Source organism: Perna viridis, chromosome 14 (assembly GCF_037379345.1).
Source record: "Perna viridis isolate PV_CMFRI_1.1 ecotype Kerala chromosome 14, ASM3737934v1, whole genome shotgun sequence".
NCBI lineage: Eukaryota > Metazoa > Mollusca > Bivalvia > Mytilida > Mytilidae > Perna > Perna viridis.
This window is the reverse complement of record NC_142458.1, coordinates 25,955,782-25,980,225: the sequence shown is the minus strand read 5'-3', so window position 1 is coordinate 25,980,225 and position 24,444 is coordinate 25,955,782. Positions and strand designations below refer to the sequence as shown.

General features: G+C 32.1%; 1 protein-coding gene and 2 long non-coding RNA genes across 5 annotated transcripts; all 3 read right to left on the bottom strand.

The window, feature by feature from the left end:
* Positions 1-695: 695 nt before the first annotated feature.
* On the bottom strand, positions 696-4,041 carry LOC148598784 (uncharacterized). 3 transcript variants are annotated; one of them, XR_015918713.1, is made up of 5 exons: positions 3,758-4,041; positions 3,263-3,423; positions 2,775-2,876; positions 1,800-2,031; positions 696-937 (listed from the first exon to the last, which is right to left on the bottom strand). It is a non-coding gene; the product is annotated as an uncharacterized LOC148598784 (long non-coding RNA). The 3 variants fall into 3 exon arrangements; XR_015918715.1 differs by having other exon boundaries at positions 2,775-3,423; XR_015918714.1 differs by lacking the exon at positions 3,758-4,041 and having other exon boundaries at positions 3,263-3,526.
* Positions 4,042-6,257: 2,216 nt separating this feature from the next.
* LOC148598783 (uncharacterized) lies at positions 6,258-15,638 on the bottom strand. Its single transcript, XM_088562168.1, has 7 exons — positions 15,530-15,638; positions 14,722-14,871; positions 12,086-12,229; positions 10,155-10,316; positions 9,512-9,798; positions 7,259-8,497; positions 6,258-6,388 (listed from the first exon to the last, which is right to left on the bottom strand). Exons 4-5 carry the CDS (start codon positions 10,280-10,282, stop codon positions 9,588-9,590), a joined length of 339 nt encoding a protein of 112 aa, XP_088418294.1. The 5' UTR covers positions 10,283-10,316; positions 12,086-12,229; positions 14,722-14,871; positions 15,530-15,638; the 3' UTR covers positions 6,258-6,388; positions 7,259-8,497; positions 9,512-9,587.
* Positions 15,639-16,312: 674 nt separating this feature from the next.
* On the bottom strand, positions 16,313-24,091 carry LOC148598782 (uncharacterized). Its single transcript, XR_015918456.1, has 4 exons — positions 24,026-24,091; positions 18,692-18,762; positions 18,048-18,168; positions 16,313-16,393 (listed from the first exon to the last, which is right to left on the bottom strand). It is a non-coding gene; the product is annotated as an uncharacterized LOC148598782 (long non-coding RNA).
* Positions 24,092-24,444: the final 353 nt, after the last annotated feature.

Genomic DNA, 24,444 nt, shown 5'->3' with positions numbered 1-24,444 from the left:
CACAAACAACATAACCAAAATAACAAAAGACACACCACAAACAACATAACCAAAATAACAACAGACACACCACAAACAACATAACCAAAATAACAACAGACACACCACAAACAACATAACCAAAATAACAATAGACACACCACAAACAACATAACCAAAATAACAACAGACACACCACAAACAACATAACCAAAATAACAACAGACACACCACAAACAACATAACCAAAATAACAATAGACACACCACAAACAACATAACCAAAATAACAACAGACACACCACAAACAACATAACCAAAATAACAATAGACACACCACAAACAACATAACCAAAATAACAATAGACAAACCAAAAACAACATAACCAAAATAACAACAGACACACCACAAACAACATAACCAAAATAACATGTACCAGGAAACACAAGTAAATTAGCAACCCTGAGACTCAACTACAATCTGCAATCATGAACCAGGTGCACCAGTAAGGTGAACAATCCAAAAATCCTAATTTTTTCAAAATTTTAACTAATTCATAGAAACTATGGAAAATCCATGAGGGTAAATACTATTAGTACAAGACTGTCTAGATCACATTATAAGTAAAAAATATTAAACCTAGTAAGTTTTTTTTTTTTTTTCATAATGAGGATTTAATTAGTCAGTAGATGTCACGGTAAATGATGCCTCCTTGTTGATGCAGTTGATGGTCACTTTGTCAGTAAAAAATATACCTTGTAGAGAAATTTTCACTTTACAACTAGAAGAGCCAGTTTTGTCAGCCGTTGTATCAATGACTTTGAAAACTAAATTGTAGGAGTTGCTACTTCATAATTCAGTTGTGATGCCAGGGTCACTAAAGCATCCAAGATGGATATAGAGAAAGTCTCAGTACCAGGGACTGATAGGTCAGGTGACTGGGTGATACTGCTACAAGCTGCAAGAACAAGAAATGAAGGTTGAAGATTGAAGGAAACCATATCTTTAATAAACTATTTCTGAAAATGTCAAATTTGATCAATGAGTTCTAGAATATCATTGCATAAAATATGTTAAAGAACATTAGCTACCCTAATTACTTAAAGCTGATTGCTTGAGAAGAGACATAATAATGTAAATAAACAGCTTAGCTATGAGGGCATGATACACCCACTCTATGATGGACTTACAGTGTGACATGTGAAAAAAATCCTATAAAAAATGAAAAAAAAATTCAAATTCCTCTGAAATTAAAGATAAAATTTTATCCAAAATTTAAATTTACAGACTATGAGACAATTATAACAAACAATAATAAAAAGTTTATTGTACAAGGGGTTCTCAAGTTATCATGCAACATGTTGATGTGGATGGACAGATGGACAAACAGTAATTTGTATACCACAATACAACCCATCTGTGAAGGACATATAAAAATCAAAACATACAAATATACTGTAGACTGGACCCTGTGACATTCTCATAAGTATATGTAGGAGGAGCTACAGTAATGTCTGCATCATGATTGGCTGTTGTGTCATCTTTAAATGTGAAATGGTAAGCTTCAGACTATGAACCCCTCCCTTATAAAGTTCTATTGAGTATGTCGATCCCTGAGTGAACAAATTCCACAATGAGAACTGTCCCACCAGAATATGAACCTCACCATCATAAAGTTCAATGGAGTAAGGCAGTCTCTCTGTGAACATGTCCCACAGAAAGACTATGAACCTCACCTTTATAAAGTTCTATAGAATATGGTGGTCCCTGAGTGAACACATCCCAGAGTGAGAAATGTCCCACCCGTCCATGAACTTTACCTTCATAAAGTTCTATACAGTATGGCGGTCCCTGAGTGAAGACATCCAAGAGTGAGACCTGGCCCACCAGACCATTCACATGGGAATCTTCATCCACTGTAAACTTATAATGCATCGGTACATCATCACCAGGATGATTGGTCAAATAAACATCCTCAAAGTGAAGTAGAAGTTCTGATGAACAACCTGCTCTCTCAACATGGAATATCTCTAACAGATACGAGTCATCTTCCTACGAGCAGATAAGAAATTTTGTGACATATATCAAATAAATAGAGTGTGTATAGACCAAATAACATCTTCAGGGCCAGATTGAGTTCCTGGGGTTGAACACTGTACCCCACCTTCCTTTTTGGTTGGAAAATTATATTAACTTTGCTAAACATTTTGACATAAATGAACAGCTAATAGCCATGAACCCTTTTCTCTGGAATCCCCTTTCAAATTCTATGGATCTGTACTTAGCTGATCTTTGCTTATTAAAGCATATGATAGCCAAATCCCTACTTTTAAGACTTCAGAAGTTAAATATAATGACAAAACAGGATTTTAATGAAAAATAAATCAATGTCCTTTAATTGAAAAAGACTATGTGCATCTCGAGAAAATTACATGAAAAAACCTTTAACTCCTTACAATTTATGAACAGACCGTGTCAACTTGAAAACTAAAATGACAACACTTTCCATCAATTGCCATTCCAATTGGTATTGACTTTAATATTCCAATGCAAGAAAAAGTTACACATTAATTTAAAAAATTTCTTTCTAATTGATAGTTAAAAATAAGTATTATAAAGTTGACAACTATCAAGTACAAACATGTACAATATACACAATGAACGCATGATTCAAGGAATATTGTTACTCGAAAATGCTCCTGATTAAGCCATTATATATTAGCCTTTTGAATGAAGTTCAGATTCAAAATTTATGAGATTTATTTCCTTTATAGCTGTAACAAAAAATTCCATACCCCAAGATCCAGAAATACAGTAGCTGTTGAGGCTGTCAGCCCTGTACACTCTCCACTCACGATAGTTCCTGATTCTACTGTTAAATTACCTCCCCCTGAAATCTATAAAACATGGTTAAAATAAATAAATGACTATCTTGATAACCTTATCTTGGACTATTTCCCTTTGAATTCACTTGACAATGATAATATTCCTTCATACATCTACAAATGATGTCAAACCTTCGTACAAACTTTTCATTAAAGTCCCTTGAGGAGTTTGGGAGTTGTGCATACAAGAAATGTGAGTATCAGACAGACAGGGCAATTCCTATTCAAAAACAGCCATCCTTAAGCACAAAATGTGGTGTTTATTAGAGTTGAACAATTTGGTACTGTTTGAATAAGCATTATATCGATCACTTTGTCAATGATAATTTTTATAATTAAAAGTGTCCTGTACCTTAATATAAATGCAAGTAAAAGTTATCATTTAAAAATATATTTACTGTCGGATGCTTTCAATGAAATGGTTCATAAACCACAAATTTACTGACCAGTATTCTTTGCAGGAGAAAGGTCAATCTTTTTACAAGGATTTCTACCACCAGGACTTTATTTATAAATACCCATAATTCCTCATCATAACCAACAGTTATCTTCTCTTGACCTGAAAATTTCAGTCCTGTTCTAATGGCAGAAGTAAAACTGAACGAGAATAACCATTTTCATCCTTACTTTAAAAAGCTAATGTTCAAACTTTTGGAATCTAAAATCGAAGTCATGTAAAATTATACATATAGTAGAATAGCAGGCTATCGATTATTGAGAATTCAATGCACCGGAATATAATATGGCAAATTATATATCGCTGGAAAGTGTATTTCAAGCTCTATTGAAATAGCGATGTCGTAAACATTGATTGTGGTCATGTCTCTTACAAAATGGGGTCAAAGGTCAATTATGATTTTCAAGACAAAATGTATCATTTTTGTATGGCTTACTTCCTTTTGCTGGTGCAAACAATTCCAAACTTTTTAAATCAGATCAACTCAAATTCCATCCCATACAAGAATCAATAGCTATATTTAAGAAAACTAGCAAATAGTGCATTATTGTGTCCTAATTGATTTGGTCTTTGTGTTTGACTCCATATTGCCAATATTCCTCTTAAACATGCCAGTGCAAGCCAAAGAAGGAAACAAAAAGACTTTCATTGTATTGTATAGCAGTTCCAGGTTTTTGGAAGGTCATGAAATACGACAAAAACTGCACCTCCAAGACACTTTTTTTTTCTGACCAGTTTGATTATTTGTTTCAGCAACAAGTTTTTTTTTTTGATTGAATAGCTTATTAGCCATTGACTTGGAACACTTTTTTAAGAGTAACTTTTGAAAGAATAGGTTCTTAGCAGTGTTGAGCTGTCGTAAATCAAAAGCGAGTAAAAGTATTTAACATCCTGGCAGGTAAACCTGTATCCTTAACACAGACCTGTTACGAATATACAGTTTGTGACTGGATACTGGGATAGCTTTTGACTTGAAACCTGGCAGGTTACAAGAATATCTTGATGGAAAAGAGAGGATATCTCAATTTCTTTGCACCAGCCTCTTGAGGGATAGGATTGATGTTAGCGATTTGTTCTACCCCTTTGTTTACCAACCTGCCATATTTCATATTGGAATAGTTTTTGATTTCAAATGAACTAAAACAATGAACTAAAGTAGGGGACTTCGCTAGTTTGGCTCTGTGTGTTCAAGATTAGGATCATTGTCATGATTTCCAACTTTCCGATTTTCACCTTGATATTCCCATTTGTATTACATATTGACTTTCCTTTTAGACTACTAATATTCCTTTTGACTACAATCTAGATTTTATCAATTCAGTAATTTTGTTATTACTCTTCATTCTCAAGTCTACTATTACTAAATTTGACAATCAGCAGATACTTTCCTGTTCCTGTACAAGCATCATTGTAATAGATTAAAAGAAAGTTTGAGATCACAGAAAACTTGATAACAATTAATTTAATATATATTTGTTTATTTTCATGTAAATCTTAGAGAACAGTACATATACCTTTTAGTTTTTTCTTCAATTGTGATTTCACATGGGTCTCATCAATGCCATCCTTCTTTTTAAAAAAAATCCTTGTTTTGAATCTGAAATTAGTGGAAACATTGTCATGTAAAAGATAAATTTTTAATTGTTATGATCAAGTGTACTTGTTTTGGAAAAGCAATAAATATTTTTAAGTTCAAGAGCACTGCAGTTCTATAAGATATGATAACAAAGTTTTATTAAAAAATCATGGCTCCTTACGGTAATATATTTAATACATTGATTACAATGATTAAAGAATGCCTGGACACGCATGCTACAGTCATACATTCTTTGAATGTTGAGTTTTTAAGTTTCAATGCCAGTAAAAATACAGTCAAAGATTTGTGCTCAAGAATTGTTCCCCTTAGACTTCGTACTGTGAATTTCGATTTTCTTCTTTATTTTCTGAAAGACAATCAGCAGAATTTTTACATCGTTTTTTTTCTTCACAGCTAATGAGTAGAGGGTCTGAAGGAGGGTCAGTAGGGTGATCAACAACATTTTTTTAGGCCTAAATGGATGGTCTATTTATTACCCCAGTAGTGCTAGGGATTGTCTAGCAAGCTTTTTTTCTTATTTGGCTTGGGGTATGAAAGAACAGAATTAGAACTTCTTACATCAATTGTCTATATATATACAAATATAGATTCTAAAGAAAAGTTAAAGACAGTGTTGAGAAGTGCTGAATGTACTTACACGTTATGTTGTACTTTTTAATAATAAAGAAGGGATGTGGCAACAACCATATAAATTGATGACACAAAATCCCTAAAAGCAAAAGAAGAGTGCTTTTATTGCTGTTCTTCATCTACACACCACTACATCTGTGTTACTTCAGTGGCGGAGCCAGTAGTGGGTGGAGGAGGTTGGTACACCAGTTTTCCTTGGTCTAAAAATAGCACGAGAAAAAACAGGACAGACACTTTCCAATACATTTTTGGCTAGAACATTAATTTTATTTAATGGAATTCAAAATTTAAAACAATTTCTAAAGAAAATAAAAGTGCTCTTAACTGATTTAAATCTTTTTTGAAAATGACAAAAATAATGCGAAAATCTTGACAGGAAAAAAGTGATGAAAAAGGGGACGTGTTGATGAATAAAGTTAATTATTGATAAAATTTGTCATGTCTGTCAAATAATTTGTTAAAAAGAAAAGTGCAAAACTGAATCCGCATTAATTTTCAATACTTTAACTCGATGAAAAATTGACAGAAATTCCATCTCGATCTGTGCTGGTCGTAGTGAAGCAATATACCAAATATCAAATGTATATCTATATATATATTGCCCCCATGACGTTACAGATTTGATCATGAAGATTATATCACTACATATCTTTTTTTTAAATTTCATGAGCAGTTCACAGTACTGAACTTGATCAACTTCTCACCATGTTGTGACATCAGCTGTATCTGTAACAGCAGCAGTTGTATCATTGCTAAACACAGCATATAGATAAGGGGGACGATCACATTCTAACTTTAGCTCAGTTGATGATACTGCAGTGGCCACTATGTTCCTAGCACCTATAAGTATAATTATATATTACCCAGTATTCCATCAATCCAAGGAATGACATTCATAGAAACATCAAAGTAATGACCAAAGCAAAATATTTGTTTTCTCACAACACTCCTCAAAATTAAATATGTCAACTATTTTGCTCCAGCTCTCAGTTGAGTTTAATTTATTCATTTTTTTTTTATCTATTAAACTGTTTATCAACTGAAAATGATTGTGATCTCAAAAGAAGATTTTTTTGAAATGGTGAAACAGGCACTAAAATATGAAGATTTATGACAGCAGTCAAGGCATGTCACTGATAAGCTTTAATAAGACCACTGAATTTTGCCATATCATTATAAATCACAGTAAACATATAATTTTCTTAGTTTACTAATATCATTATTTCGCAGCAAACAGATAAACCAGAAAAATAGTACCATTAATTGGTTTTTTGACGCAGTCAACTGGTATTGAGTTTGCTTTGACATCATGTGATATCCATGATGGTTAACCATGGCAACCTAACCAATGTTGCTTACAGCCTCGTATTTCATTGGACAAATGTGATAGCAACCATGAAATTTTAGGCTCCAATGGGAGAATTGGTGTCCAGAATATTTCAGTCAGTTTATATATTGAATAATAATATTACAGTAATATCTATGGTAATCAGGACTTAATCTAGAGGGAGAAATTAGCAAAAACTTTCTGCTCACTTCTCCCAATTGTCTTTGACAGGGAGAAGTTTTTGTAATAAATTACATAGACAAAAATGTCAATATTGTTATATTTCGAACAGAATTTACTGAAACTTCTCCTTGTCATCAATGTCTAGATTAGGCCCTCCATGATTGAAAGTTTTTCCATAGTATACTGGTACAGGTACTTACTGCATTGAAATGAACTGGTATTAACATCTGTATAGTAGGTTAACACTGTATCATTTACAGGACTTTCTTCAAATGTTGCAGTAGATAAAGCACTTGCCTGGCACATCTCCCACCACTAACAACAGGATTGACGTAGTGAAGACTGTAAGCTGTACTACACTCACATCCAAGGGAGTTACCTGTTAAATCACTAAAAAGTTCCTTCGTGGTAATTAAAAATGTCAAAGTTGAAAACTCTAGAAATTTCGTCAAAATTGTAGGCCTGAAAATAGTGTTAGTGACTTTACCCCTTTAATTCCTGAAAAATTACAGATGGGAGTAGAATGCGGACAAGAGTACATTTTTTACAGTTCTTGTAATCTATAATTGACCCCCTTCCTATCCCCATCCTTCCGCTCAAAACCCTGAAGTAAGACTATCTCCCATTGCAGTCATCCAATTATAATCATTTTCCTTCCTTCATATATAAGCACAAAGCATTTACATACAATGTTTAAGTTTCATGGAAATCCAATCAGTGGTAAAGGACTAATAGCACTTATTAAAAATGAGGACTCAGTCTGATGGATGGCAAGGTCAATCTAACATACTTCTAAACCTGGTTTGTGGGATTATGATGGAAAAGAAATGTTATAAAACTTACATGGGAAAACTTTGCAGTACATCCTTAACAAATAATTACCTCCCATAATTAATTAAGTATATTACATTGTAATTTTACAAAGTATTAATGATTTATTTGTTAGAATACACATCTTCTCAAATTTAATATTTGGTTTAAAAGATATCAACATCCCTAACATAATATTTCTGAAGGGATGAATTAGACGGCCTAAAACAACATGGAGGAAGACTACAGAGCAGGAGAGATCACAACAGGGTAGGAGTTGTTGGATATCAGCAAGGATGACAGACTAGGTCAGCCACAAATGGAGACAGTGTATCAGGACCTTGTGTGACAGTGGGCAAGAAGAGGATAGGTGAAGTGAAGGGAAAGAAGATGCTCAATGACCCATAGACTGTTTAACATACATGTTAGCAGGCGTAATCTCTTTCAGCGCTATTGGGTAGACAGACAACTGATTGTCATTAAGATATAGGTGAGTGACTGTAACATCTTCAAAAGCTACAGAACTAATGTCAGCTAACTGGTTTTTATTAAAATGAAGAGTTGTTACTCTTGAGGTACTGCTAAATATAGAAACATCAAGGCTGGTCAGTTGGTTATCATTTAAATTCCTGAAAAAATAAAAGAATAGTGAACAAGCATATATACCCTATAAACATCCAATCTAAAAAAAAAAGCAAATAGTATAATTGGAAAGTTCGTGTACTATTATGAAAAATACATCAAAGGGCATTAACAATACAAATATGTATAATTGATGCTATTGAAGACTGACTAAATTTTTTTTTTTTTTTCAAACAGAGTTAAATATAAGTTTATAATAGATCCAGATATGTTTAGTCATCATACTTAGTCAATATATGTTATGTAGAGTATATAGTATGTGGGCTGAGATACCTCCCCCCTCCTTCACACTCATCAACCTAGTGATTTTCAGGTTCCCTTATACCTCCCATTTATAAATCTTTTGTCACCAATAAGAAACTGAAACATTTTTGTATTTTTTTGCCACTTTTTACATCTCATTTAGGCAACAATCTATTTTTTTTTATTCTTCAAACTTTTTCTTTCTACCAAAAGGAAGTAAACTGACATATATTTGTATCATCGAGTAGCCCAATGTCTCAGATTTACAATGGTACCAAGAAGGCTGTGGTAACATTTAGGATTTTGGGGTAAAATTTCTTATAGCAATTCAAAGTAAAGACAAATTAGTTTCAAGTGATAGTCTTTGTAAGAATCAGGCAGTGGGTGAAACATGGTATGAAAAACCCCATCATTTTGATAGTGTATTTTTTACTACTTGCATCATTAGAATCCAGAAAAAAAACAAATAATTTTCCATATCTGTTTGTTTAATTGAGTTATAATTTCAATGAAATATACGGAAAATGAACATTTTAAGGGCAGGTAACTCAGTCAAGACTTATTTTTTTCTAACATTCTATTGAAAAATTTCTGAACAAATTCAGTGATGCAGAGATCAAATAATTGTATTTTGAAAAAAGAAATCACCCTTGAGTAAAATTGTATTGTCAGATCAGTGAGTTTTTGACATGCATGTTTCTGATTTTTTCCATTTTGCCTGATACTTACAGAAACTTATACTTATAATGAATACCTACAAAGTTTGTACGTTAATGTTATTGAATGCATTTTCCTGGATTTCTGTCACTCCAGTGTTTTACAAATTGAAGCTGGTTACTGATATATCATTGAAGGTGTAAGGGGGAATAACCCCAAAGTATCTCCATCGAAATTAATGCCATAAGATGAAACACCAATGAAGGCATACGGTTGTAGGTCTTTGATTATATTGCTTGTCAAGTCTATAACTGCACTACTGTCCAACAATGTCACTGACTGGAAGGCATGACCTTCTATTGTGGCAATTCTGTTGTCTTCCACATGGCTGCAATAATAAAAATACTGAAATCACAACTTTGTACTTACTTTAAGTCCTTAAATCAATGTCTCCATGGCAACTGTCTGACAATTTAATTACTTAAAACTCCTTCTATCCAAATATTCTAGTACACTTCTGTAAGCAAATGGCTGTAATAAATCTACAGGTGTCATTACCTTCGCTTACAATATTTAAAACCTACAAGTGACCTATGCAACTTCAGTCAGCAGGAACAACTTACAAGTGTAACCCATGCCACTGTCAAACCAACTGATAACTTACAAGTGACCCACAGCATTGCCACCCAAAATAATAATAAATTTACAAGTGATCCGTGTACACCATTGCAAATAATAACTTACAAGTGACCTACACCATTGCTATCACCAGTGATAACAAAGTTTTTGAAAGTTCCATTGAGTAATGATGACAGCCTGTTACCATTCAGGGTGAAGTATGTTACAGTCAAGTCATGGAAATCTCCTCCCATTGGAAGTGTGTACAGTCAATTATTGTCAAAGTACCTGTAATGATAGAGCACTGTCTCTGAAAATCAATTAAAAAAGGTCTTCACCATTAGAGATGAAATACACAGAAAACTAAAGAATGGAAAGACCATAGAAACTAAAGAATGGAAAGACCATAGATACTTAAGAATGGAAGACCATACAAACTAAAGAATGGAAAGACTAGAAACTAAACAATGGAAAGACTATAGAAACTAAAGAATGGAAGACCATAGAAACTAAAGAATGGAAAGACCATAGAAACTAAAGAATGCTAACACTATAGAAACTAAAGAATGGAAAGACCACAGAAACTTAAGAATGGAAAGACTATAGAAACTAAAGAATGGAAAGACCATAGAAACTAAAGAATGCTAAGACTATAGAAACTAAAGAATGGAAAGACCACAGAAACTTAAGAATGGAAAGACTATAGAAACTAAATAGTCAAAGCAAACAACAAATGAAAATAAGTATTATATATCTTTAAAATTGCAGACTACCCAGTAAAATTTTGTTCTTTTTTCTCAAAATTTTCTACATTTCATTAAAAAACCAACAACACATGATGAGCGATTTAAGTTTTTGATACCTTTTTTTTATGCCACTAAGTTATAAGTGTTTGGCAAATAGGGAAATACAATTACCATCAGCAGACATTTTCACAAAAAGTTATAAGTATTAAGTTCATCGTACGGTATGACGTCACATTGCTATTTTCTTTTGGGAAATAAGATACAATCAATTTTACTTGTAGGAATTTTTTGTGAAACTGACCCCTGGTGACATAGTTCCCATAGAATAGCTTCGTTAAGGTCTAAGGGCAAAAAGCGAAACTATACCAACTTTGTTGGAAAAAAAATTAAATATATCTCCGACTATGTTAATACAGTATTTCAAATAGGATGGAATAGAAATTAACTATTTGACCAGAATTGTTTATAGGTGTTTACCACCCTGAAGATTTCAGAAAGCAATCATATTTTTCAGTAGTTTCAGTCTTTTATCTGTAATGTCATATTCCCATATACTGTCTATATAACAGGTAATTTAGGCAAGGTGCTAATTTTTACATATTTCAATGGTCATTTAAAATATGCCAAAATAAATTCTGGTATTTACACTGAGCTTGAGTACTTATCACTACCAAAAAAAAAAACACAAAAATTTTTTGTAATATAAATTTTTGCCTCAAAATCATCAAATTTTAGACCTGCCAAAATAACCCGCTTAACGGTAATGAAAATTTAATTCAAACAAAACTTTCTATCAATAGAACCTAACATAGTACCATGTACCTATAAAACTCATTGTACACAGTTTAATCACTTGCAAAACTAGAAGCTGTTTATTGTTTATAAAGGATGAAGTCCTCATTATGGTAATAAAATGCAAATATAACCTTTGACCTTAGAAACAATGGGAGCCTAATTTAAGTCTGACAAGAAGTTAACCTGTAATACCATGGGTAATACAAAGCAAGGATTTTTTCAAATTTTGTATCTTTAACAACATTAAATGTTTATAGCTCCCATCTTAAGGTTTCGTTAAATTATGAAGAAAATAAATCTTAGTTGTAATACTGTAAAAAACATTTTTTTTCATATCAATATATTCAACTTTTCCTCTTACATGTTACACCTGCCTCGTATTTCTGAAACCAATTGGACAACTGGAAGACACATTATATAACAGTAAACCAATACCATTCAGGACTTGTTTTTTTTTATATTTTTGGCAAGTTTTACTTTAAATTAAGATATCCATAAAACCTGCATAATATTTACAGATATCCTGTTCTTCCAATATGTTCCAGGGATCCATCTTCTATCCAACCAATCTCATTGTTATTTAACCGTAAGTCAGTAGTTAAGGGGCAGTTCTGGAAATGAATCTTCTTGATCTTTTTTATTCTGTTTACATTAAGTCTCCTAAAAATGTAATTACAAACTTAGTAAGACATCAACCTGCTTCTGCCATTAAGATTTTTAGTGCTAAACTTTTTACAGTATAAAACAAATATTACTTGCAAGGTCTTTTTAAACATGCAAGTACAGCATAAGATGTTTCTTTTCTTAATGGTTCTCACATCTATGTGTGATACTAATTAGGTACACCTCTGCCTAAAAACCAGGCAGAGGCTTATAATGGGTGATTCATGCATTTCTTAATCCCAGTTTTTTTTATGGCAAATCTTTCTGTAGGCCCCATAGAAACTGTATTAGGAAATATAAGTGCAAATAAAATAGTCCACTGGAAATAATCCAGACTTAAAATTTGTTTATGTACTACTAAGGAAAAAGTACAGTAACATTTCTCCCCACAATTTTTACACTATACCAATCAAAAAAAAAAATTTAAAATATAGGAGGTCCCAAATACTTTTAGATTGGAAATCCTTCCGTAAGCCTCATAGAAACTGCATTCAAAAATAAAAGTGCAATTATGAAAGTTGCCCACTGGAGATATTAACACTTAGATTTTGGTAATTTTGTACTACAGAAAAAGTACAGGAAAACTTTTCAACAGAATTTTTACACTGTAACCAGCCAAAAATATTTCACTATAAGTGGCAGATCTAAGGACATAAACATAGGAAGAGTTGTTTTTTAGTTGTCCTAATTTCGGGGAATTGATACATCGCATCTACCCAAAAGAACTTGAGATAAAGGATACTACAGACACTGTAAAGTCAGCCTCATATCTTGACCTACACTTAGAATTCGATGCTAAAAGAAAACTATTGACCAAACTTTACGACAAACGTGATGACTTTTCATTCAGAATTGTCAACTTTCCTTTCATCTGTGGCGACATCCCTTCGGCTCCTGCGTATGGAGTGTTCATATCACAACTCATACGTTATGCCAGAGCTTGCCAAAACTACACAGACTTTTTCTATCTCGCTAGAACTCTAACAAATAGGCTTCTGGAACAGGGTTATGTTGCTACAAAAAGTTTTATGGTCGTCATCATGAACTCGTGGATTGTTATGGTGTATCCATCAGCACCATGAAAACTGATTTACGGGTCATAGTTTTCCTTTCCTCGTTTGTCTACCCCGGACTTGACTTTTTATGAGCAACTCAAAAGAAAACTCTAGAAAAGCAGAGGACGCTTACCCTACTGGTGCACCTGGTCCATGCTCCCAGTTTTTAGTGGAGTCCGAGTTGCTCATTTACTTTTGTTACTTTGTATGTATGATTTTAGTTACTTTATGTTCTTTGTTGTGTATGTCTGTTTTCCATGTCTGGTCTTTGTCCCTGGATTACATTCTTTTAATTACCGCTATAACCTTGGTTCCCTTGATTACTCTTTTAATGGTTATGATAAATGACCAGAGTTTCATAGTGTGAAAAATCAGTTTTTTTACTATTTAACCCTCTTATTTGATCGAAGGCCTGATTTTACAAGTTCAGCTAACAATTAAGTAGAAATAGGAAATATTGGAAGTAAATGTGCAGTAAAAAAGAAATGACAATGATAAACGAGGAGTTCTTATTCAAAGCAGAAAAAAATCAGGTCTATCAACAGCAAAAATAACAAAAATTAATACAATGTACAAAGAAAAATGTTTTATACAATAATCGTTTTTCATGTCTTACAACTTTTATGGAGTTTCATAGCTGGGACAAACAATGTAATTTAGCTTCTATCAAATTTTTATTTTCTCTGTTCAACTGATTGTAAAGAAGTAACAAATTTTTAAACTAAAAAAATCAACAAACATGGTCTATTACAGACAATATGTGTAAAATACGGACATTTATACTACAACAGTCAAAATGATCTGACCAAAATTTTGTCACTGACTGAATATAGCAGTTTGTTTTGATGTCACAAATATTATAATGGTTTGAGGTTGCCTGGATGTCATCAGTTTAAAATCAAACACTTTGTTTTTTTGGGGTTTTTTTTTGGCTTAAAACATGATTTTTTTTTTTTTAAATATTTGTTGCAGTAAAAAGAAAATTATCAAAAACTGTACTGATTTGATAAAAACTTGGAAAAACAAATTAAGCTCAAGACACTGAAAATGCTTGACAGGACTCAATTTTTTAGCAGCTCTAAGCCTCATTTGTATATTACCTCTACATCAAGTCAGTGACCTTTCATTGTCTATATACAAGTATTATAAAACAAGAAATCTGTGAGCGAAGGCTCACTAGTGATACCCCCACTTTCAACATAAGGACAATAAACAAAGTCCTCAGTAAACAAGCAGTTATCAAATTTTTCTGAAAAATAATTTAAAATGACCTATCTACAGGGAGAATGTGTTAAAATCTTAAGCAGATATGATGAGTTCTTTCTGAAAAATTGTTAAGGACACATGGAAACACAAGAACTTAAAAACATGGACAAGGGTAAAACCATATGCCCCTCTCTTTCAAAGCGGGGCTATAATAACAACTATACTTACAATTTTTCTAAAGTTGGAACACAAGTAAACGAATCATCTTCAATGCTGTTTTCTGTCAGTTCATTACCAGATAAGTAAAATTGTGTCCGTGACGTAAGTCGGCAATAGTCAAAGCTGGTAACATTGGTGATATCATTTTTATGCAGGAATCTACAAAATAAATGACATAGTGTACTTGTTCTAAATTAATGGATCAACTCAAAAAAAAAAGAGAAAAAAAATGAAGCCTGTGTAAACTGTATTTAAAACCAAGAGCCATATATTTATCGAACTTTTGACTGCAATGCTTGCAGGGGACTACCCAAGATAAGTACATTAAAAACAAATATACTGATAGTGCAAATGTGATATCATCCTACCAGAATTATGGTTCATGAAGTTCCAGGCACCTCTTTAAGAGGAACCAAAAGTAATTTTCCAAAGCAACTTCAGACAATTAAACTGTGGTTTACAAGAAGGCAGGACTCCATACATTAAATGTTTAATGCATTTTTATTTTATCATCTATCATTCAAAAATGGATATATACAATACTATCACTTCATGATATTTAAAAGAAGAGTGGAGGGGGAACAATAAATGTTGCTTTATATTTTTCAAGCATGCTTATTACTTACATAATCTGTATCATACTTTCATTAAAAATTATTATTAAATTTCCTTCCAAGTTCTGGAATCATTGTAGTGAGTATATTTCCATGCCCATGAATAACAGAATCTGAGTAATATTTCATAAATAACACTTTTTAAAATTCTTAAAAAGTTCTCCTTATTTTTCTATTGACTTCATAATCCAATAAACACTTACGGTGTCTGTAAGCTACTCACTGTCCAGAAGGGATCTAGTTGGGTCTCCTTCTCCCGGTAGGTACCGCGCAAGGTTGACCCATAACCTTCTCATCAATTTCAGTCACATTTGTAATTTGTGCCAAAACTATATCTTAAAAAAACATAAAATGAAGAAGTTGTAAAAATAATTTTATTTGAAGGATTTTTCATGAAAGGATGCACATTTCAGGGATTGCATGTACATTTGTTCATCTTCAAATTGTCTTTTAGAGGGGGATTTTTTTTTTTACTTTTAATGGCTGTTACAAAATGCATGATAAATGCATGAGACACACTCTTTGTGGGTGACAGAGTTCAAATATGGTAGTCTCCTTAAAATCAGGGAAGGTTAACAGGTGTGAATATATCAATTTCCAGTACAAAAAAACATAAAATGATATAAGATGAATAAATATAAATAACAACAAAATATCTACTTCAGATTACATTTTATAGAAGTAGAAATGTTTACAAATATCAGGCATATATTCATTAGGGTAGACCAAGAAAACATTGCACTATAATTTGAAGAAATTTTCTTTTTGCATGAAATCTTGATTTTTCACAAAGACTACTAACACATCTTTCTTGCCTTATTTCCTTCCACTTTCAATTCTATTTATGCACCCACAAACATAAAATTCTTGATCTGTCCCAGTCTATGCATAAGGCTTATGGGCAGGAACACAGATAGAAACTTTAACAAAAATTAAGCTAATTGTAGAGAAAATTTTGATGTGTCACTTTTATAAGGAAACATACTTACAGTATTTCAATACTATCAAAGCTGTTCTCCATGAATATGTGATGAGGTACGTGTGTCAATGCATTACTGCTTAAAAACCTAAAAAAAAATATTATTTATAAAAACCAGAATAATTCAGTAAATATTCACATGTTTGTGAGTTATAACAATCCTTCTATAACCTTTATTGAAAAAGTAATGTGCTTTATAAGCATTTGTTCATTACCAAGTATTACATGTATACCATAAAACAGAGGTGTAGAAAAAGTCCTTTCATTCATCCTCCATGAAAATAAATCTGCACTAATGATTCAAATTGTCCATAACTATCATCACGACTTAATAATTGTTTGCTCATTTGCTTTTGTTACTTTGTATGTATGATTTTAGTTACTTTATGTTCTTTGTTGTGTATGTCGATCTGTTTACCATGTCTGGTCTTTGTCTCTGGATTGCATTCTTTAGATTACCGCTATAACATTTGTTCCCTTGATTACTCTTTCACCGAATCACAAATATAAAATTGTAAATAATCTAACAGAAATTACTTTCATGACTCTCAGCTGAATAAATACTACAAGTTTTATATATCACCAAGCACAGCTCAAGCTGGGGCTAAGCCACAGGGATCATAGAGAACTCTACAGCAAGTTAGCCGGTTGCAGAATGATGAGATCAAAAAATCATCAATCGAAAGTGACATGTCACAGAGAGAATGCAAAATAACAAAAAGTGTCTCAAATAATTATTTTAAAAGCTTGAAGGATATCTTGGACGTCTAAAAATGTCACTTTCATCACAAATTCAGTCCCAAAAACAAACAATATGAAAATGCGTTTTTTTCTTATGTAAAAGATCATTAACAGTTCAAAACATGCATAAATATTGGATTTATTCTTGATATTATTTATTTATTTAAGTAGCACTCCAGCTAAGGATCATGCAAAATGTGATTCATAGGTAAAAAGCCTACATATTTTTATTTTTGATATTTTGTTTTAAATGTCATAGTAAACAGAAATTAACATGTGGTTTTTCATATAACCCGTGCTCTTAGGAGATAAATTGTATAGAATGCACTGTAAATTTCAAAATTAAGGGAGATAACTCTGTAAACGATGCTCAAATACTATGGAATCTACTGGATTTTCAATGTTGATTATCTTCTAAGAGCAGGCAGATTTGAATGAATAATTACACATTTCATAATATAGACCCATAAAATAACTTAATCACAAAAATAAAAATATGTAGCCTTTTTTGGGTGTATCACATTTTTTAGATTTTGCATGATTCTTACATAGACAGCTACTTAAAGGATAAATTTTATTTCAAATATATGTATGAATATTCAGCAATATCTACTGATTAAGTACTGCACATCTATGTTCTGATCTGTTCTGCATGTGCCATTAACAGTGAAACAGTTTAACCTAACCTATACTCTTCAAAAAGAAATGGTGTTATCGCTTTTAGGCAATGCATACTCTTTTTACAAAACTTCAAGACTATCGATGTCTTCAACTATAACATCTGTGAGTTTAAAGCTAAATACTCTAGTAGAAAAAACTTTTTGTCTTACTTTGACCAAATTTGCATGCTGAAATGTATAAGTTTCTAGTCAGTCCTATGAAGGGTACTTTAGCTGCATGAGATTAGAATCTATTGAGTAGTAGTATGCATAAGCATATGTATGCACTGCCTAAAATTACTTAGGATAGGTCATAAATAACAGTGAAAAAAATTAACTTACAAGTATTTTAAAGACTTGCCAACATTTCCGGGGACTGTGAATGGAGTCAGAACTCTTCTAGACTATCCAGATCTATAAATGCTTCCCTACCAAGTGTCATTACTTGTTGGCATGGAGATCTCTGCAAAATAAGATTTATGAGTTGGCATGAGTTAGCAAAATTAATTAAGAAAATTTTACAAGAACACAAGATTCTGTTTTTAGAGTTCCATTATGCAAAGCTGGTGGTCACATGCTAATTAAAATTTATAACTGGTGGAAATACAAAACAGATGCTAAAATGTTCCTCCCCAACTTTTTTATCAGAAATCTACCTTCATACTATTTGAACCATCATTATTCCAAGTCTTTTCTCAATTTCATAGAATTCTTTCAGTGAACAACATACCCATCCAGTTTTCTATTAAGTTGTGCAAGCAAGCAAGCACAAAAAAGCTCTTATAGCACAAATATTTTGTTCAGGAAGTGTTTGCCATAGAGCAATTTTAGCTGAAGCGTTTTAATTAGAATGTTTGATATGAGCTCATTTACATATTTATTGTAACTAACAAAGATTGTTACAAATAACTATTTTAAATATGCTATACTTATCGTAAAGCTTACATAAAGAAAAAAAATTCTTAAAATGTCACCTGTGAACTTACAAATGAACAAGTTTTTCAAGATTCTCAAAGACACCTTTAGTATAGATGACAAACTGTTCCTATGAAGTTCACTGAAATGAAATTAATGAAAGTGTAAGCACTTTAATTGATTCTGAAATACTATTTTTCCAAATCTGTTTATGATCTTAGCAACATTTCATAATGTTTTTCATAAATTACATATACAATGCATTTCAAAGTACATGTGTACTTTTAAAAATTCTCAAGGCCAAGACTGAATATGTGCTGTTTCATAAAAATTCTGACCTACCAGTCAATCTGCATATTAATTGTGCATGGAAGAAGAAAATATGCTAATTACATTTTTCCTAAATTCTCTTTAAGTTCTATTAAATCTCTAACACATTCAGATTAAGCAATTTCACAGGCTTGCCCCTCTAGACCTTCTAAGGATTCCAATTACAATCTTGCCTTCCTCAAACTTTTATCTTCTAAAGATAATGTACTAAATTAAATGACTTTGAGATTGGATATCTCTGAGAAGACATAAAGCTGGATATAATCTATAGCATTGTTACACAAATTCCTAAAACATCAAGATCATATACATGAAATCGTAAGAAAAAAGATAATCTTAAGAAAATAAGGTACATGTATATATACACATATATAATGGACTACGGATTATTCAGTAAACTTAATATTTGTCACTAATCTGTCATGTACACTTTGTATATGACAGAGACTTTTGGAAAGAGAAGAACATGTTAGGGTTAAGGACCAGGACAGAGGTAAGAAGAAAACAGCTCTGGACAGAAATACATGGAGAAGACTTGTCCACACCCATTATGTTCTAAAAGAGAAAAGTAATTTGACCGATTACAATAGCACATATATCAAAAAACTGAACACAACTTGTTTTAAAATATAATATTCCACAAGGTGCAGCTTAATATGACCACAAATGACTCCTAAAAAAGTTAAATGTCAATTTTGAATAACAGTGGATTCCTCAATTATGATTGTGATTAAATATCTGAAAAGGTATTAGCTTGAAAATTAATAACAAAGCTAACCTAGTTTGAGAGACACTATCATTATTCTGTAAGAAAATAGCAAAAATCAGGACCATACGTAAGTCCATAATTTTACATTTACAACAGCTCCAATCGTTAAGACAGATTTACAGGGTTTGCTATCTAACAATACTCATAATTGTGCTACAACTAAACCAATTCATTTCAAGGTATCATGTCAATATATACTTACAGATGAAGTTGGGAAGTCTCCTTTAATTTATTGATATGGGTTTTAGATATTCTTGTAAGCTGGTTATTTTCTATTCCACTACAAATTTATGAATTTAGACATTATAAAAATATATAAATTCATCTTCTTGGGTTTCATGATATACAGTTAGCTCATGTAGCTATAAATGCCAACCATGTCAAAGAATATTGTTATTATAATGTCTCTACTTTACATGTAGACAAAATTGTAAAAATAACATCATTAATTAAAAACTAATTGAAGAAAATGATTAATGATATAATAGGGTATGTAAGTCTCATTCTAGATTCATATCCTATACTGGAATATTCGATGTAGAACGTATTGAAATTCAAAGACACATCTGCATTTTATTGTTTACTTCTAGAATCTCTTAATGCTGCAGTACACTGCAAATTCTTCTATATATAGCTTTTCATACCGTACAGCGGGTTATTTTCTCAGGGGTTTAATTTTTGCTTATTTTCGTGGATCGGCAACAACTGCGAAAATAAAAACCGTGAAATTTTATGCCAATGTAACAGTCATTTCTTAATACGATACTTCGGTACTTTACAGGGAAAAACTGTCCTTTTAATTTCCGGTATTAACGGTAGATAGAGTAATGAGATTAATGAGTAAATTCAAGAAGTGAGAAGAAATAGTTCTCATTTGTTCATTATACTTTTGTCAATTTTAATCCCCAATATGTTTTCAAACGATCGTCACGATCGAAATGAACAAACATGAAATTTTAACTGGATTCAATGATATATTTTATGTGTTTTATCTGCATGTATGTTTTATCTTCTAATTAATAAAATATTGTACTTCTTACAACTGTAGTTTCAACATTACAATCCATTCAGGGTGTTCTATAAAAAGTTTTATTGTAAAGGAAAAATTGTCATGTTTTGACTCTAATATTTTTGAAACAATGGTAAAAATTATGCATACATAGGACTTCACCTGTGAAAATAATTTGTCACACCTCTTCAGACCGTGAAAAAAAAAACCACGAAAATATCTTCCAGGCGTTTGGCCTTCAAAATCGTGAAAATTTAGCCCCATGAAAATAACCCGCTATACAGTAACACTTTAACTATGTAAAAATATTTATTTATCATTTCTACTTTTTTTTAACCCAAAGATATTGAATTTTTAATACTGAACTCAATGGATGGTAAATGCCAAAGTTTCCATGCATCTGAATGGAATTAACATACATTCTCTTGAAACAATCAAGTAACAAGACAAGACTATACCCTATTGTGACAGTTTAGAGCATGATGAACTCAACAAAATTTACAAAAGTACCAGCCAGGAATAAAACCTAATACCCCAAGTACTTTCAGCTGATATCCTACCAGCTGAAGTAACCTAATTTACTCTTTGTACAATAAGCCAACATCCTACCAACTGTACTAACCTGGAAACCCTGGTACTATAAGTTGACACCCTACCAACTGTAGTAACCTGGGATCCCTGGTAGTATAATCTGACAACATACCAACTGGAATAACCTGGAGTAACATGGAGAACCCATGGTACTCTAAGCTGACACCCTACCAAATGAAATAACCTCATTTACACCTGATAATACCAGCCAATATCCTACAAACTAGAGTAACCTCAGTTTCCTCTGGTACTCTAAGCTTACATCCTATCAACTGGAGTAACCTGACACCCCTGGTACTATATGCCAACATCCTACCAACTGCACTTACCTCATGTACCAATGGTACTAAATTTATATAAGCTGACACCCTACGAACTCAAGTAACCTGGGATCCATGATACAATAAGTTGACACCCTACCTACTGTTGTCACCAGGGACCCCTGGTACAATAGGCTGACATCCTACCAACATGGTACTATAAGTTGACACCCTATCAACTTCAGTAACCTCAGGTACCCATGGTACTATAAGCTGGCACCCTACAACTTCAGTAACCTCAGGTATCCATGGTACTATAAGTTGAAACCCTACAACTGCAGTAACCTCAAGTACCCATGGTACTATAAGCTGGCACCCTATCAACTGCAGTGTGTTAGTGTGTGTAAGTTTTCCTGGGATAGTTCAAACCTAACAGTAAAACAGTTTCACTGTCCTAGTGTAACAGAAAAATAGTTTCACTTGGTATCCTATCTTGATTCTTCATTGAAAAAATAAATTTATGTGAAACCTGTACTTGTGCAAAAACAAGCAGACTGAAGCCAATCATTACTCGGTCAAAGGCTTGAATACAAAAATATTGACATTCAAAATATACTAAGCCAGTATGTATATGTACTCTTAAAATATAGCCTCCAGTAACATCTTAAAATATAGCCTCCAGTAACATCTTAAATATAGTCTCCAGTAACATCTTAAAATATAGCCTCCAGTAACATCTTAAATATAGTCTCCAGTAACATCTTAAAATATAGCCTCCAGTAACAACTTAAAATATAGCCTCCTATAACATCTTAAAATATAGTCTCCAGTAATACCTTAACATATAGTCTCCTGTCACATCCTAAAACATAGTCTCCTGTAACATCTTAAATACAGTCTCTCATAACATCTTAAATATATCATCCTGTGTGACATCTTAAAATATAGCCTCCTGTGACATCTTAAAATAAACATTTACTTACACTAGTCTCAAATTAGGACCAGTCAGGAACCCATCTAGGATCCAGTATATCTGATTCCCAGTCAAGGCATTACAAATAAAATAAGAATTATGTAGAATTGAATTTCAATGCTGAGCAGTAGAATACTATTGTTTGGAGACCTTAGTTGTTGCACTTTTTCCCAATTAAGAATTACATCAATAAGGCATGATACGTCCTTAAGCCAGTCTAAATTAAATTCCTTTTTGACTTGAAAAAAAATAAGCTGGTTAAGAAAGGTGGTCAGTTTAAGATGTTAAAAATGTATATTAATTGATTTCTTGGAAATTAAAAAAAGTCTGGTTTAGAAAGGTTTTTTCGGATTTTTCAGGGTTTGATTTAGACAGGTTCTTGGATTATTCAGGGTTTTGTTTAAACAGGTTTTTAGATTACCCAAGGTTCAAATTAGACAGGTTCTTGGATTATTCAGGGTTTGATTTAGACAGGTTTTTTATAGTTCATTTTAGACAGGCTTTACTGTTTCTATGTAAACCTAGAATATTGTGTTTTGAATTATTTTTTCTAGTTGCATTGTACTTCCTTCAGAAATCTTGTACAATAATAAAGCATATCATGTTATCTAATGATTTTAAAAAGTGTTTAAACCAGTTTTATGGTGGTCACATGGGTTTAAATATCAATCTCTTAACCAATAAACATTGCATGATAGCTGTCATTAAAAATAACAGTTCTCTCTCAAAGATAATTAATGATTAAATAATTACAAAGAACACATGCAAACTAAATTAGAATATGGTGTTGAATGTTTATGAAGGTGTAGATTTAAATATCAAGTTTGAATAGTCTTCCAGTGATTAGAAAATACTGGCACATGGGGAATAGTAAACATATAAGGCATAATGAACCTTAAAATAGCCCTATCAAAACTTAAGAACTTCATTTTGAACATCATTTTTTTTAATGCTTGTACAAATTGCTATTAATATAATTCTACCGCATAGATTTTATTTCCTCTTTCAATGTACTTCTAAAAAATATGCAAGAACCCATTTTGAGGAATAGTGTATGAATATCCCTCAACAATAGTGATCATGCACATACAGATGACATCCAATTGAATAATTTGTAACATTTGTGGGCACAACAAAATAGACTGATAATGACGAAGTTTGAACTATTCCACACTGACTGAGTGTATATCATTTCAAAAACTTGTACCAGTGTTAATGTAAGACATATAACTATTTGGATGAAATTTTATCCTATGGATATTATTTCATGTTAGTTTCTTATGAAATCTTATCCTATGGATATTATTTCATACTAGTTTCTTAGGATATCGTTTAACCATGAATAATTTTCTACAACTATTAAATTGTTTCCTGTTGCTTGATTAATGATATTACTATAAGTTATTATGAAGCAGCTTGAGATTTTCTTAATTGTACTCTGGATGTAACAGTTTATATGTAACTATCACTTACACATGTGTAATTGTATTGGGTAGTCTCCCCTTGTAGTCTTTATTACAATACTGTTGTACATCAAATTTCTGATGAAGAAAAAAAGAAAAATATGTTGACCCAGATACATAAATTTTTAAGTCTTAAAGTTAGAAAATAGACAATTGCAGTGCACTAAATACTTGACATAAAACCGATATATGGATGAGGTTTAAAAACCACAGGAAAATGCAATGCCATGCCCAGCCCTTTCTAGAGTTTGTGATAACTATGTATATCTAAGTTTTTGTCAAATCAGTGCACTATTATTGTCTATATATGTCTGTATTGCTCTACAACACATTTTAAGCCATAAAAACAATGCTTTGGATTTAAAGCAGACAACATTGAGAAGTGAGACTAACTGACTTGCTAACATACAAAATACTTACAGAAGTGCG

Coding starts and splice junctions, on each gene's coding strand:
- LOC148598783 (XM_088562168.1), bottom strand. CDS start 10,282: ATGGGAGGAGATTTCCATGACTTGACTGTAACATACTTCACCCTGAAT. Junction 9,799..10,154: donor AGCAATGGTGTAGGTCACTT/GTAAGTTATTAT, acceptor TTATTATTGCAG/CCATGTGGAAGACAACAGAA.